The sequence below is a fragment of the Grammomys surdaster genome, unplaced genomic scaffold, assembly GCF_004785775.1.
Source record: "Grammomys surdaster isolate TR1022 unplaced genomic scaffold, NIH_TR_1.0 243, whole genome shotgun sequence".
Taxonomy (NCBI): Eukaryota; Metazoa; Chordata; class Mammalia; order Rodentia; family Muridae; genus Grammomys; species Grammomys surdaster.
The window spans coordinates 5352135-5368207 of NW_021604688.1; the positions used below are offsets into that span (position 1 = coordinate 5352135).

The 16073-nt window shown below is 43.1% G+C and overlaps 1 protein-coding gene across 1 annotated transcript in view; it reads left to right on the forward strand.

The window, feature by feature from the left end:
- Mocos (molybdenum cofactor sulfurase) overlaps positions 1–16073 on the forward strand; it is a 47852-nt gene that overhangs the window by 27660 nt on the left and 4119 nt on the right. Inside the window, exons 9-13 of the mRNA XM_028774833.1 lie at positions 722–884; positions 3960–4038; positions 7412–7536; positions 10996–11101; positions 14384–14522. Of these exons, the coding sequence (XP_028630666.1) occupies positions 722–884; positions 3960–4038; positions 7412–7536; positions 10996–11101; positions 14384–14522 (612 nt within the window). The remainder of the gene's footprint in view (positions 1–721; positions 885–3959; positions 4039–7411; positions 7537–10995; positions 11102–14383; positions 14523–16073) is intronic.

Here is a 16073-nt window from a genome sequence, read left to right on the forward strand (position 1 = left end):
TTGCTGGATTGCTGGATGATTGCTGGATTGTTGGATTGCTGGATTGCGGGATTGCTGGATTGCTGGATTGCTGGATTGCTGTTTTACTGGTTGGAGATATCCCAATGACAGATTGAATTTGCTCCAAGAAACCTGATATCTTTAATCAGCAGGAAGTAGTCTAAAGGGGTCTACTTTCTAAAGAGATTTCCTCTCTAGCCTTCTTTCTCTACAACCTAAAATAAGCCCTTTGTCCCCAAAATTGCTCTTGGTCAGATTATTTGTCATACCAATAGAAACTAGGACAGCAAACTTACACATTTGAAGTGGGCCAATTCAGTGACCACTTTGGTGTAGTCACGTGTGTGTAGTCTAAGGATACACCTGGACCAGCAACACTGCTGTGGGTCGGTGGGCCCCTATGGGGAGGGATGCTAGCCTTGGGGTAAGACAGAGCATTGCTGCTGTAGACTCCTGCATTCTGAATGTTTTGCATGTACATACCTTTCCTTATGAGTGGAGAAGGGTGGACACTGGATCTGGAGACCGAAAGGAAGGTCTTGAATTCCCACACTTTCTTTGCAAAGCTCTCTCTGTTGTGTGTCTTCCTCCTCTCATCCTTTGAGAGGATGCACTGAATTTCTGAAGGCCATCTGCATTTGTATAATGATATGAAAGTCTTCGATGTAATGATGTGAATAATTTTGAGGAGTCCCAACCTAAATCCTCTGCTTTTGTTTAGGTGACCAAGTGGCCTGTGGGGAGCCAAGGGCTGCTGTATGACCGGAGCTGGATGGTTGTGAATCACAATGGCATTTGCCTGAGTCAGAAGCAGGAGCCACGGCTCTGCCTGATCCAGCCCTTCATCGACCTGCAGCAGAGAATCATGGTCATCAAAGCAGAAGGTGTGAAATCATTCATTTCCACAGAGAGACCACTGGGGCAGCTTCTGTTCTCAGACTAAAAAAACAAAACAAAAACCCAATGGCCTCTCTTCTACCAAATGTTAGCATTATCTTCAAGTAAATGAAACCATGTCCAGGAGAGACAACAGAAAAGTGGTTTTCTTTTTATTTGGGTGAATTTGTCAGAAGTAAGGGGATAAAAGCCTGGGATCTTAGGGTTCTCGGTACTTGCATTCTTTCTCCTTACCCATCATGCTTTGTGTTTTACACTTTGTTCTTTCCTCTTGAACATACATAGGAGAGCTCTGTCCAGTGACTTTCTAAGGTGTTGGGGGTGTTCAGCATCTACACTGTACAGTTGGCAGCTGCTGGTCATATGTGTCCATTGAATCCTCAAAATGCGCCCAGCAGACACTAGAATTAAATTTTAAAACTTATTAAATTTTAATTCATCTAAATGGCCTCAGTGTTTGCCAGCACAGAGGCAGAAATTAACATAATACACAGCTATGCCATCCACTTTAGACAATATTTAACATTTGGCTTAGTTTCTTAAGATTCCCTCTCTTTCCTGTATTTTTTCTTATAAAAATCATTGTGTGTGGGTGAGTGTGGGTGCATGTGTGCTGTGGCATGTATGTGGATATCACAGAACCACTTTTAGAGAGTCAGTTCTCTCTTTCCACATTGTTTTTGAGACAAGGTCTCTCTTGTTTCTGCTGTTGTGCTGTGTACTCCAGGCCAGATGGAACTTGAGCTTTCTAGTCTCCTGTTTCTGACTCCCATCTCACTGCGAGTGTGCCAAGATTCCACAGGCATCCTACCATATCTAGCTTTTTATGTATGCTCTCAGGATTGAACTCAAGTCATCAGACTTGTGTTTTAGGCACTTTTATCCATTGATAACCATTACATATATATAATATGTAAAATATAATATATATAGCATAAAGGATATATAATATATAGCATATAACATACAATATATAATATAAAATAAACAATACATCATATAATCTATATTATATAAAGTAAATATAATATATAAATATATTTATAATTAAAATATGTTATATATTATATATTTACATATATAATGTATGTTATATTTATATATTATTTATATAAAGAATGTAACATGTATTATATATAAGTTATACAATTATATATGTTTATATATTATGTATCATATATGTATATATTATATATTCTCTGCAGATCATCTCTGGGGTCTTTCCCCTCCCCACTTGTAGAATATCTTGGTTTCTACCCAACTGTGGTTGAACTTTTATGATACTCTACAGCCATGTTTTCATGCTTTTGTCTTTTGCCTGTGTTTTTTTCTGGTCACATGGTTGAGTTTTCTTTAAACCAATAGGTAATATTTCTGAAGTTCCAAAGTGAATACTGATATTGAGCCTTTGTTCTACTGTAAGAATTTTAATACATGTGCATATTTGTGTAACCACCCCTACAGTTCAAGTACAAAACATCCTCATCCCAGGGGAGTTCATGTGCCACTCTGCTGTAGTTTCTCTTCCTGCAGCCTTCATGTCTGTCTGATGAACAGAGTCTGTAGAATCAAGGGCATCTATAGTATGTGAACTTCAGTGACCATTTCCTTCACTGAGCATGATGGTTTTGAGATCTACCTAAGTCCTGCATGTAACATGACAAGTAGCTGCGTGTTACTGAGAAGTGTGTCTGAGTGGGAATGTAGTAAGGTGCATTTATCCATGGTTCTCTGAAGGGCATCTCAGTTCCTGCTGATTTTTATTTGTATTTATTCACTTAGTATTTTTAGATCGAATGGCACATTTAAAGAGCAAGTCTCTCTTCCTCAAGCCTCATGTTTTCCAGTGTCCTGAGTATCACTCCAGATACACCTTGTCTTCTATAAGGCATATGTTCCAGTAGCCTGATGGGATCTGCAGCTACCAATGGACTGAAAAGTCCTGAGTGCTGTTGCTGCCTGAGTCCTCTCTGCTCTGCCATGGAAGAGCTTCCTGTAGCTGTAACTTCCCTCTCCCACCAAGGCACTTTGATAGCATGGGGCAAACAATAGTAAGCCCTGTTGGAAGGCTCACCTCCCACCTTTTCTTAAGGTCACAGTGCTTTTGCTCTTGTGTTGTTCTGTTGTCCTTTCCTCGTTGTCTTGGGGTCTAGCTCTTCTCTAGACAAGTGGCCTTGGAGGACCCTTGACACAGACATGCTTGGGTCTCATCATCTGTTAATGTGATATATTAATTTGTAGTTTATCCTGTCTGGAATTATCCTTCTTCCAGGATAAAAAATAGTATGTGGTGATATGTCTTACTGTTTTGCTGGGTTTGATTAGATAGTATCATGTTGAGTATTTTTTTTATTTTTTTTAATTAGTGAAGTATAGCTTTCTTTTTTGTATACCTTTTGTTCAAGTTCATGTACCCATATTACTAATATGTTATTATTTAATCTATTATACATGTATGTTAGTCCCATATGTATATGGTATATATAACAATTGAATGTTGGAATCCCTTTCCAATCCCATAAGTGCAACTTTTTAAAAGCAATAACGATTGTTGATGCATGACTAATCTGATTCTGGAAATACACACTCTCTGTCAGTATCTTTGCAGTATCATCCTTCCTGTCTATTTCTCTCATCCACGTGTCAACCAGGCCTGACCTTGCTGACCTTCCTAGACCAGATGAAATCAAATGCGTTTGGGGTAGTATGACAACCTACTTGTCTGTTTCTAAAAGCTTTAAGGTAGCTTTGAGAACAATGGCTTCAGAAAGTGGATCCATAGAGCAGTGGAATCTATGAAAGAAATCTGTAAAGGGTCCTGGGGATTGTGGATGTGATGGCCCAGTTTAGATATCACACCAGGAAGCTCTTTGAAACACACACTGTGGTGCTGATAATGAGGAAGAAAGTCTCTTTGCTGTCAGCTTCTGAGAGACAGCCACTTTTCATCTAACCAAATTCCAATGTCATGAAAATTGATGTGTTTCATAACAATGAACATCCACATGCACACTCATCTGCGCTGTGTGATGCTCAGTTTGCTTCTACCTTCTGTTCACTAGGGATGGAGCCTATACAGGTACCTCTTGAGGAAGATGGTGAACAGACCCAGATTTGCCAAAGCAGAGTGTGTGCAGACAGGTGAGGCTTGGAAGCATGTATCACTCTTGGCTCCATGGACACAGTGGCTGAGAGGGAGGAGAGAGCTTTGCCCTATACAGTTATCTCCTTACACCTTCTACTCCGCTGCACACTCTACCCCAACCACACAGGCTTCATGCCTAACCAGCATGCTCCATTTTCAAATCTGTATTTGCTGTTCCCTCTGCCTGTCATGCTCTTCCCAATTTATGACTCCTGAGGGCTTATCCCCTGCCCTTACCTGTCTCATTCTCAGCAGTAATGTTTTAGTATCTGTATCCCTTGTGACCTAAATATAATCTATTCCTAAAAACATGGAATAGTAAAATTTCCAATAGTGAAAAGCCTGTCTCAGCAAATACCAACCAACCTTCTCCCTCAATAAAATATTTAACTATAGACAGTTCACTAGAGATTTATGTATAATAAGCAGGAGCTGGGAGACAGCTAGGTCAATAAAGTCAACATTCAAGCAGGAGGAAAAATCTGTGTGTAATGCTATACCCTTGTAATCCCAGCATGGGGGAGGAGAAGACAGGTGATCCCTAGGGGTTTGCTGGCCAGCCAGCCTAGCCACATGGATAAGCCCAGGTTCCAGGAGAGACTCTGATACAGAAAGTGTGGGATTGAAGAATGACTCAGAGGTTAAGAAACTTGCTGCTCCTCTAGAGGACATGGCTTTGGTTCTCAGGACCCACATGATGGTTTACAACCATCTCTAACTTCAGTTCCAGGGTATCTGACATCTTCTCTTAAGTTTGGCAGGGACCAGGTGTTGCATATACATGCATTCAGGTAAAATGCTCATATTTATAAAGTAAATCTTAAAAAGAGACATATAGTTAACAAATTGATGTTTCAAAAGAAAGAAAAGTGGACAGCTCCTGAGGAATGATACCCAAATTTGACCTCTGGCCTTCCCACATACACACGTATGCTGATGTATCTGGACACAGATGTGCATCCCCACATGTAAACATGAATACACACTCACCCCTCCTCTACCCCATAACTTCTAGACTATGAATTATTTATTAGTTAATGCAATCCCTTCAGATGGAAAGAAATGTAGGTATGTTCAGTAGATAGCAGGACTGCATAAATAGATATGTTTCCCTTGGCAACTACTGTAGATTCAGTCACCTAAGTCATGATGCAACTTGCTAAAGGTGTAACTTTAGCAACCGAACTGAGCCCAAGCGTCTGTATAAGTTACTTTTTTCAGTGCTGTGACTTAGGATTACTTAATAATACTTAGGAAGAGCTTCTCAGTGGGGGAGGGTTAATTTTGATTTGAGGTTTGAGGGTTCAGTCCCCCATGATTATGAAGGAGTAGCGTCAGGAATGGTTGCTGGCTATAGAAACCAGAGTTCAAGTCTTCTCCTATCTCCCTTTAGACAGCCTAGGATACAGCCCATGGCGTTGATGGTACCTATAGTCAAGGTGTGTCTTCCTTACCTCAGTCGGTCCTATCTGAAAGCATCTTCACAGCGACTCTCACAGGCATGCCCAAAGGTGTGCCTCTAATTTTCTAGTGTTTTTAATCCAATCAGTGTGTCAATCAGAATCAACCACAGAGCTCCCAAGAGACAGACAAGGATCCCTTTGAAGGCTTTTCCTCTAGGAAAGAAAAAAAAAAGCCGTGTTAATGTAATGCTGATGCCCAACAGAATGTCTGTCATCTTCAAGGCTGAAGTGTTAGCAGAGCTGCATCTTCTTGCTAGTAGCATCTGTACCAATTTTTATAGTTTTAACACTTTAAATATTCATTCCAGTACATTCTTTACTGGGACAATGAATTTTGGGTTAACATTTTCCCACATTGCTATAAGCAAACCTTCTGACAGAAAGCAATATATTCACACACACACACACACACACACACACACACACACACATTATTTCCCTATTTATTTATTTGTATGTGCATGTGTGTGGGGTACATGTGCCATAGCTGTGTGTGAAGGTCAGAGGAAAACTTGTAGGCATTGGTTTTCTTCCACCACCTTGTGGGTTCTGGGGATTGACTCAGGTCATCGTGCATGGCAGTGAGGGCCTAACCCACTGACAGGCTTGTCTGTCTAGAATGTGTGCAGTTATTTACTTGGTCATATGTAAATTTCACTTGGCTGCATCTGAGACAGACACAGTGTTAATAATGCTTCCCAGATGACTGGAGGTCAGAGGCACTTCTGCCCAGAACTATGGGTCCGTGGTGATGGCTGTGACCTTGGTGTGTTCTCTGAAACTCAGGGGTTAGTGCCACAAACTGGCTTGTCAGTCCCAGCTCCTTCCAGAAAGGAGTCAGCTATTTTCCCCAGGAAAATTAAAGTTTTCAGCAATATCTACTTTGTAACCTAAGATATTATGATCTCATAAGATGTAACCTTGAATCTTTACCTTATACATTTAAGAAGATTCTGGAGTATCTTCGAGTTTTACTTCATGCGTCTGAATGTTTAGTTTCCATGTGTGCATGTGCACATTGTATGTTCCTGGTGACCTCAGAAGTCAGAAGAGGCATCACCCCCTTGCCTCCCATTCCCCTGCCCTGAGCTGGGGCTACAGACAGTGATGAGCTGCCATGTAAGCTCTAAAAATTGAACTCAGGTCCCCTAGAAGAACAACAGCACTTAGCAACTGAGCTATTTCTCCTTCCCCAGATTCTGCAATTTTAAAACACCAGATCAACAGATTTGCTTACACATTATTACTTCATAGTCTCAACATTATTTTTTTGTGAATGAAACACATCAGCCCATGTGATCTGACTGTGAGAGAAAACATTCCAACAGACCCATTATAAAAACCGGGACACGAGGCCTGGAGAGATGGCTCAGCCTGCTGTCCACTGCCTGCTCTTCCAGAGGTCTTGAGTTCAGTTCCCGCCAACCACACTGTGGCTCACAACCATCTATCCTGGGATCTGATGCCCTCTTCTGGCATACATGTGTATATATAGATAGAGCACTCACATGAATAAATAAACCTTGTAAAAAACAAAACAGGACATGGTTCTGGGTTCAAGGCCTTATTAATGCAAAATATCATGCTGGAAGTCTCAAAGTCTGATCTATGTGTTCCCAGTGTCAGTAATTAATTCAGAGAAGGTCTTCAGGAGGCTATATGAAGCTTTAGCTCAGATCTGAAAGCTCCCATGGGCCCTGCATCTCAGATTTTCCTAGACCTGGGAGAGATCTCTGGAGTTCTCCAAGCTGTTTGCTTCGGGCTGCCTGGTAGTGAAGACTTGGCAACACTTTATTTTGTGTTATCTTATTTTAATTTGCCTATTTGATGTTTGAATAATTGTTCAAAAAATTTCAACATAAAAAATTTATTTATTTATTTATTTATATTTATTTATTTTGGCCAGGGTAAATACCTATGATTGTGGAGAAAATGTTTCAAGATGGCTGTCAAAGTTTTTTGGCCACCAGTGTCATTTAATCAAGCAAAGTCCACACTTCCAGCGAAATGCAAAGAAGACACCTAGAAAAGGTATCACATTGGGATGGAATGTTAGGTTACTCTGCATGTCACACCCAGCCCAGAAAAGGAATTCACAGGGCAACTGGCTCCTGACCTCATCTTGTGACTACAGGACACACTGCAAGGTTCTAAGCTGAGAGTTTGATGACCTGCCTTGAGGGTTGGGGTATACCTGCATCATAGTAAGAAACGTGGGGACATAGAACCACAGCTGGCACTCCCAGATGCAGCAATGGTGGTGGGCACAGAGGAGAGACCAGGCTTGTGGGTGCACAGATGAAATCAGAATGGGATAACAACAGGTTTATGATTGCTTCCAGGATACCATTCCCAGAGCACAGTACTCTGGATCTAGCTGGCCTTATACCAATTCTGTGGTTGAAGATTTTAGGGGAAAAAATGAAGTTTCATTATTCCCTAGAGTATTTTTACATTTTTTTTATCTAAATTTTCGAAGGAATTTAAATAGTTGCAAAAGATAGTATCTGCAGAACTCTTTATTTTTATTTTCGTGTGCATGCGTGTTTTGCTTGTACATATGTCTGTGCACCATGTGAATGCAGTGCCCTTAGGGCCAGACGTGGGAATCAGATCCTCTGGAACTGGAATTACAGACAGTTGTTAGCCACTGTGTGAGTGTTGGGAACTGACCCTGGGTCCTCTGGAGGAAGAACAGCTAGTGCTCTTAACTGCTAAGACACCTCTGCTGCCCGCAGCTCATTTTATCTAATGTTATTTTGAGTTAAAATATGTACAGTTCTTTCCAACTTGTCCATGGCTAGTTCAGTGCTGTGATAATCACTTATGCCATATCAATTTAAATTTCATGAGTTTTCATTAAAATACGTGTGACTGATATGTGAGCTGATATCTGTGTATGTGTGTATATGCAGCATATATATGTATATATGTGTGTTTTTAATGTGATTATGATGTGTGTGTGTATGTGTGTGTTTGTATCTATGTGTGTGGTGTGGTGTATATGGTTTGTGTATGGTATAAGTGTATATATATGATATGTGGGTATGGTATATGTGTGTGTGTGTATGTGTGCATGTGTGCCTTGCTTGAGGCAGAATTTCTGGCTCACTGCTACATATACTAGATTAGATGAACCTCAAGTTCTTAGTGTAAACAAAGGCTTTTCCACCCAAGCCCTAGTTCCCGAGTAACGTCTCAGAGGCCTATTATATAATGCCTCCAAGTCCAGGTGGGAAATCTTTCCATCTCACCATTTTCCAGAGTTCCCCTTTCTCTGTCAGATGTCCCACCTTCTAATCCTGCCTCAGCTTATTGGCCATCAGATTTTTATTGACAGGTGATAAAGTACACAAGTGATTATCCCTACATCCTAGGAATTCTCCTGGCTCTGTCTCCCATCTCCCCTTAGGTGTGTAGAAATTACAAACAGACAGTACTGCATCTAGTGCTGCATAGATCCTGATAGCTTCTGCCGTCATGCCCGCATGACAACCAGTTTATCCATTGAGCCATTTCCCAAGCCCACGTATATGTCTGTTTTGTTTTTGTTCTTTCAGGACAGGGTTTCTCTGTGTAGTCCTGGCTGTCTTAGAACTAGCTCTTTAGATCAGGCTAGCCTTGAACTCAGAGATTTGCCTCCCTCTGTCTCTCCATCCCTCAGGTGCTGAGATTACAGGTGTGCCACCATGCCCGGCATTTGAATTCTTTCCTTTTCCTTTCAACCTTGTATTTCATTTCTCCTTCAGCAGAGTCTTGTCAGAGCTGTTTTACGCATAGAACTCTCTTTCTGATTATTCTCTCACACCTTCACAAAACTAAAATCATTATAAATTGAAACATATAAGAAGACTATGAAGTTTGCTTAGACCATCTGGGTTAGGAAATTTCTCTTGGATTAAGCATGACTTTAGCAATGTCTAGTCAATCAAAACAATGAATCTATAATTTAGCTTGTAAAGTAACTACTGAACGCAAAGGGTGAGTCTTGGAACTCTAGCTGGGCTTTCCCGACTTTGAGAGGCTGTCATTTGCAGACAGACCTGGTAGTGCTCAGTATCACTCACTTCTGGGAAATCTCATGAATGAATGAAGAGCAGGGGAAGGGGTCTTGGTTAGCACACTGTCACTCAGACTTCTTCTGAGGTCTGTGACCAGATCACAAGGACCTAACATGAATTGCCTTTCATGTCTGTCACTTGACAGCTTAATTGGGTCCTGCAGTTCTCTAGCCAGTGAAGGACTGGCTGTTACCTGACCTTTGGGAGGATCTTTTGCCCTAGCTGTGGAGACTTTTATTTTCTGATTCCTGGCTCCAGGGTTTGAATGGGACTTTTGTTTGCTGTGCTGGAGGTGGTCAGCCCCTAGGGCAGTGAGCACTGGGAGCCCTGTGGACTTTCTTCTGTGACAGAGAAGAATGTCCTTTGTAGAGGATGCCATGGGACCTCCCTTCTTCGGCTGACCAAACAGAATAGATAGAGTGGGATCACATCCTCTGGAGACCACTGGCTCTGCTTGAAGATGCTCCGCAGGTTCTGACCCAGCCAACCCTTTATTACCAGCTTAGATAAAAATAGAAGAACTTCACAGATTTCTTTCAACAGTTTTTTCCACCTTTTCAATAGCTTTGAATCTTCTGTTTACTTCTGCATGAGTACCATTTGTAAACCCACTGGCTGCTGGAGCACCCTCTTCTGTTTATTGCCAAAGTCTGCCTGCTTGCCTGCCTGTCTGTGTGTCTGTCTGTGTGTCTGTCTGTCTGTCTCATTCTCTGTGGTTAGATCTAGAAAGGTCTTTGTGGGGCTGTAGAGATGATTCAGTGGTGAGAGGCACTGGCTGCTCTTCCGGAGGACCCAAGTTCAATTTCCAGCACGTGCATCATGGCTCACAACTTTCAGTCACTCTAGTCTCAAGTTATCCAATTCTTCTGGCCTCCATGGACATGTAGGCAAACACCCATATGAATTCATTCAAATGCACATGCACACACACATGCACATGTATGTATACATAAAAATAACTGATGGAAGTCCTATGTAAGCCTGCTCATATCATAAGCCTCTCAGTCTTGTCCAGGGCAGGCAGGGCTTCCTCTAGCCCTGCACTTCTGCTTCCAAGCATTGTCTCTGAGGCCAAGAGTGGTGGCACATGGCCATAGCCTGGGGAAGTAGAGGCAGGAGGCTTGGGAACCTGAGGCCATCCTGACTGTGTAATAAGGCCTTGCTACAAAAACAACATTTGTCAGAATAAATTCACATCAGTGTTTTATTATTTTCTTCTCTGGATTATTTGATGCAGAATATGCTAGGACCTTGTTTTTCCTCTTCTTTCTGTCTTTGGAGAGGTTTGAGCCCTGCTTAGGACATTCTTGCTTTCCCCAATGTTGACATTTTCCCTTTGTGGAAGGCGTCTTAGAAACCACAGGGCTTGAGGCTGAGACGCGCCAGCATTTCCTGGAAAGCAACCCTTCTGTCCGTGTTTCCTTTCCAGGCCAGCCTCCCGGTGCTGCTGCTGCCCTGTCCCTGGTGAATAAGGCTCAGTATCTGCTGGTGAACACATCAAGTGTTCTGGAGCTTCAGCAGCAGCTAAACACCAGGTTAGACCCTTTCCCTGAGGCCAGGAGACAAGTATAACTATTTGCCATGGGGGGGCCTGGTACATACATGGGAAGGAAAGGTCTGGAAGGTGGGACCCAGCAGTGAATCCTTTGGGCCAATTCTTGTCTTCCTTCCTTCCTTCCTTCCTTCCTTCCTTCCTTCCTTCCTTCCTTCCTTCCTTCCTTCCTTCCTTCTTTCCTTGTGTGTATGTGTGCATGTGTGCATGTGCACATGCATGTATATAGGTAAGAAGGCATATACACATACACAGGTGGCTGTGGAGGCTACAGATCAGTCTTAGGTTCTTTCTCAACCACTTTCCACCTTGGCTTTTGAGACAGGGTCTCTCACTGAACCTAGAGCTCACAGATCATGCTAGACCTGCTGATTATCAAGCCCCAGGGATCTTCCTGACTCCACCCCTGCAGCACTAGGATTACAAGTGGGTGTCACCAAGCAAGGCTTTGTATGTGAGTGCTGGGGACTGACACTGTTCCTCACGTGTGTGCAGTATATCACCATCTGAGCCAGTTCCTCAGTCCTGTTCATTATTCCCAGGGCTTTCATTTACTACCTGTGTCAATCACCCTACTGTTTCTGTAGCAAATGTTTGGGGCAATCAACTTGTAAAGAGAATGCTCGTCTTCTGAGGCATCAGTCATGATTGGTGGCCCCATTGCTTTGGGCCCATGTGGCACATCCCAACAGGAATACATGGTGAGAGAATGGAGAAGAGCTGGGGACACTCACAGTTCCCTTTGGAGACATATCTCCAGTGACCCAAACACCTCCCAATGGTGCTGTCTCTTAAAGTTTTTACCGTTTCTAGTGGTAAATGATGGGAATCCATCCTCCACCATGGGAAGTGAAGATATTTAAAGTCAATACTATAGTGTGTTCCCTCGTCTCTCTTGGCCCTCTCATAAAACACGGAGAACACCTCCCCTCTGGTTTTAATTATTCTGTTTCTACACCTTGTTTCATTTGTCACCAGCTCGACCTAATTTCATTGTCCACCCTCCTATTGTCTCCCGCCTCTTAGGATTCCTGCCCTACTTCATACAAGGAGTGCTTATAAAAACGTTTTGAGTGTGATTACAGGCAGGTTTTGTTTGTCAGCTACATCTTCAGACACAGCCAGCATCCATGGGTGCTCACTCCCCTCTACTGCTCTCTTGAGGGTACAGAAGCTGTTAGAATACCATCTCAACTCTAGCAAGTTCTGACCACACCAACTCCTCATTTTTTTCCTTAGAGGAAACTCAAATCTGGTAACCGGGGAATTAATTAGGGAAAGTCATCCAGCTGTCCTATCAGGCCATGGTGGGCACAGGTTCCTCATTCCTCATTGTCAGGCCAGGAAGGTAGGTACACATTCCAGGGAGACCTTTTTTTAAAAAATATTTATTTATTTATTGTATATGAGTACACTGTCACTGTCTTCAGACACACCAGAAGAGGGCATCCGATCTCATTGCAGATGGTTATGAGCCACCATGTGGTTGCTGGGAATTGAACTCAGAACCTCTGGAAGAACAGTCAGTGCTCTTAACCGCTGAGCCACTTCTCCAGCCCCCTGGGAGACTTTTTATTTTCATGTGCCATGTAGACTTCTGCATACATGTTCACACCTTGAGCAGCAACACACACAGCTAAAAGGAGGCCATGAGACTCTTCTTGACTGTCCCTCAAGATTGGATGTTGAAGTTTCTAGTCTTCTGAGAGAACACACTCTAGGGTTCCCTGGCCATGAACCAATTTGTCTTCCTCAGGTGCAGAATTGTGACACAGCTTTGAGGTTTCTGGTGTTCTGAATTTTCTCAGCATCAAAGGACCTTCTCTCCAACATGTAGAACAAGAGATAATGAATCTGACATTTTCTGGGTCTGTAATGTGGAAGGTTAGAGAAGATAGGCTTGCTGTAACCCTGGTTCCTACCAGCAGGGGATGTTTCCCACCAGCTGGTTTAGAGCAAGGCCAGCCAGCTCCAGTGATGTCATAGGCAAGAGACTCTGAGCCAGGGCTTGGTGTTCTTTTCTTAGTGTTCTAGATGTAGATTGATGGGCTCGCCCATTTGCACAGTAACACAATAGTTTTCAGACAAGAAACTTTTCTTTTTACAAAACACAAAGGAGCTTGTAACAGCTTTGAGAGTTAATTGAGAATCAAAGGACTGAAAACTGCAGTCCCCTCAGGTCGCCAGAGGTGCATATAGCTTGCAGTGAAGCTGGGCTTGGATCTTCCAGTCCCTGGCTCCTATGTGGCCCACTGCCATTTAGAAGGAATGCCATAATCCTTAAGCCCTTTACACCAACCCACAGAGTTTCAGCTCTGTCCCCAGAACATATTCTAGCATGGTTAGTGAATGTGTCCTGCCCCTTCCAAGCATATACCAACTTAGAAATTCTAGAATTTGTTCAAACTATGCAAAGTGCAAAAAGCCCTAAGCCTATGGCACAGTGAAGTTTTACAAGTGTGTGCATCTAAGTGACCCCAGATCAAGTAGGGATCACACCTCATTTATACCTCATCTGAGCCAACCAGGCTGACGTTACACTTATTTAGATTTCTTTCACTGTAAGCAGTTTCACTAATTCTTTGATTTAGCAGTGTGTGCTTCTGTGTTGGGGGGGTGGAGTTTTAAGAACTGTTTGCAGTGTATTCCTCTGAATGGACTGGGGTGTACGGAAACACAGAAGGTCATTTTGTAGAAGTAAACAAAACTTTCAAACAGAGCTATATCATCTGGGCCTGGTGCTGCACGGCTATTGCCATAGCACTTGGGATGCTGAGGCAGGGAGATTGTGAATTTGAGGCTAACCCAGAGAGATCCTGTCTCATTAAACAACCGAAGAATCTTATCCTCTATGGTTTTTATTTTATTTATATTTTATCTTGTGGCTTGCATGAGATAGTGCAGTGTCTGTGCAAAGCAAGTCTTTATAGTTTAGCCTGCTGACAGCTCTTGTCCTGTTTGTGTCCTGTCCCATGTTCTAGAACTGGTATTTTCTGCATCCTTGTTCTCTTTATTCTGCTCATCTGGCTTCTTCATCTAAGATGTATCCACCCTTTGCCTCCTGTATGCTTCTCCTTGGAGGCGGGACCCTATCCTACAGAGAAGCCATGGCTAAATCTAACAGATGGGTGTTTTGAGTATCCAGGCCTCAGGCGAGAGGATAATTGACATAGTCAGGCATGGAGTACCAAGTGCGTAGAATTGTTGTATCAGTGTGGGCATGTGCCTCCTCCTTCCACTCACCCTTCTTGGTCTCTCTAAACAGTGATCAACATGGAAAGGAGGAGTCACTATCAGTAAAAGATCTCATCTCCCGCTTCCGTGCCAATATCATTACCAAGGGAGCCAGGGCTTTCGAAGAAGAGAAATGGGATGAGATTTCAATTGGCTCCTTGCATTTCCAGGTAAGTTTTAGGAGGTGGTTAGCTTTCCTCAAAGGCTGCCAGTGACTGTTGTTTTCGACTCCAGAACTAGAAGGTGGCCTCCTCTTTTATCATCTTCTTTCTCCTTGTATTGTCTTTCTTCTCTTTCCTCCCTCATCTGTTTTCTCTCCTTCCTTCTCCTTCTTCCTCCCTTCTCTCTCATCTTCTGTTCTCTGTTCCCTCCTCCACTCTCTCTTCTCCCTCATCCTCACTCTTCCTTCCTCCCCTTCCTCCTCCATTTCTGGTTTCTGCCCTTAATGGCATCTATGGAAGATTATTTAGTTAGAGACAGGTCCATTGCATCTGTTCAAAGTCCCCAAGCCTTAGTCTTAAATAGTCAAGACGTAGAAGGGACACTCCAATACAAATCTCTATTCCTTAAATGACTGACAAACTCTTGAGGTCTGCCTTTGAGCTTGATGATCTCTCTGCCTCTAAGTCCGGCCTTCCTTAATCCAGGGACAAGCCAGTCTCCTGCCTCAGGTCTTTGCCCTGTTGTCCCTTCTACTTACCATGCTCAGAGGTCACCTCCATCAGGCCCTTTGTGATATCCCCCACCAACAATACAATTCTACTTGGCACGATGCCTGTATTATCCCCCCAGACCACACAGGTTGTGGACCATGTTTCTTTTTTCCCAGAATGCCTCTGGGACCCAGAGCATCCTGGCTGAGTTGGAGGAGGTAGACAGGAAAGATAAGGACAAGCTGGAGGCTGTAGGAATGGCTCACTGCTGGACAATGTGTTCAGTTCTTTAGTGGGTATGAACTGATCCTGATAATTGCAGGGGTGGGTGTAACCTGGCTGTCTTGTAACTTGTGTCCAGGCTCTGTGCTTAAATAGAACACCAGTCTAGCATCCCGAAAAGCAGTAACAATTATCTAAATTGCTATCAGAGGGTCTCAGATCTGGGGTGGGGGATATCACAAAGGGCCTGATGATCTTTCTTATCCTTGAACTCTATAAGATCGTGTCAGGGTAGCTATTGTCTTGAGAATCACTTTCTTTTCTCTCCAATAAGCCTGGTTCTGGCATCATCTCTCCTGTTGGATTCCTGTGAGCTGACCTCCTCTTCCGTTCTTATTCTCCATCTCTGAATCTCTGCTGTTTAAAAAGCATCTGTTCTAATACAACCTGCCGGCCACCAAGGTAGGCACTAAATCTACCTTGCGAGATATTTGGAGAGATAGAGGGAGGACCTGAGGGAGGAAGGAGGGAAGAGGAAAGAGGGAGGACCAAAAGGAGGAGGGATGCAAGAAGGAGGGAAAACTAAACTATGCCAGGAGCACTGTCAGAAAACCATCTGACAGCAGCAACAAAGGACCTTTCTGTGAGACGTCTCGGAATGTTTTGTTTTCTTTAGGCAACATTCCTAATGTGTGGAAACAGATTAAAGTTAAATTATCAATGCTCTTTGGTCCAGTCCACCATGTCAGAGAAGACAGGATGGAAGGAGTGAGGCAGCTAGTCACACTGAGTCTACAGTCAGGAAGTGGAGAGCAGTGGATGCTGGTGATCAGCTGCCTTGCTCCT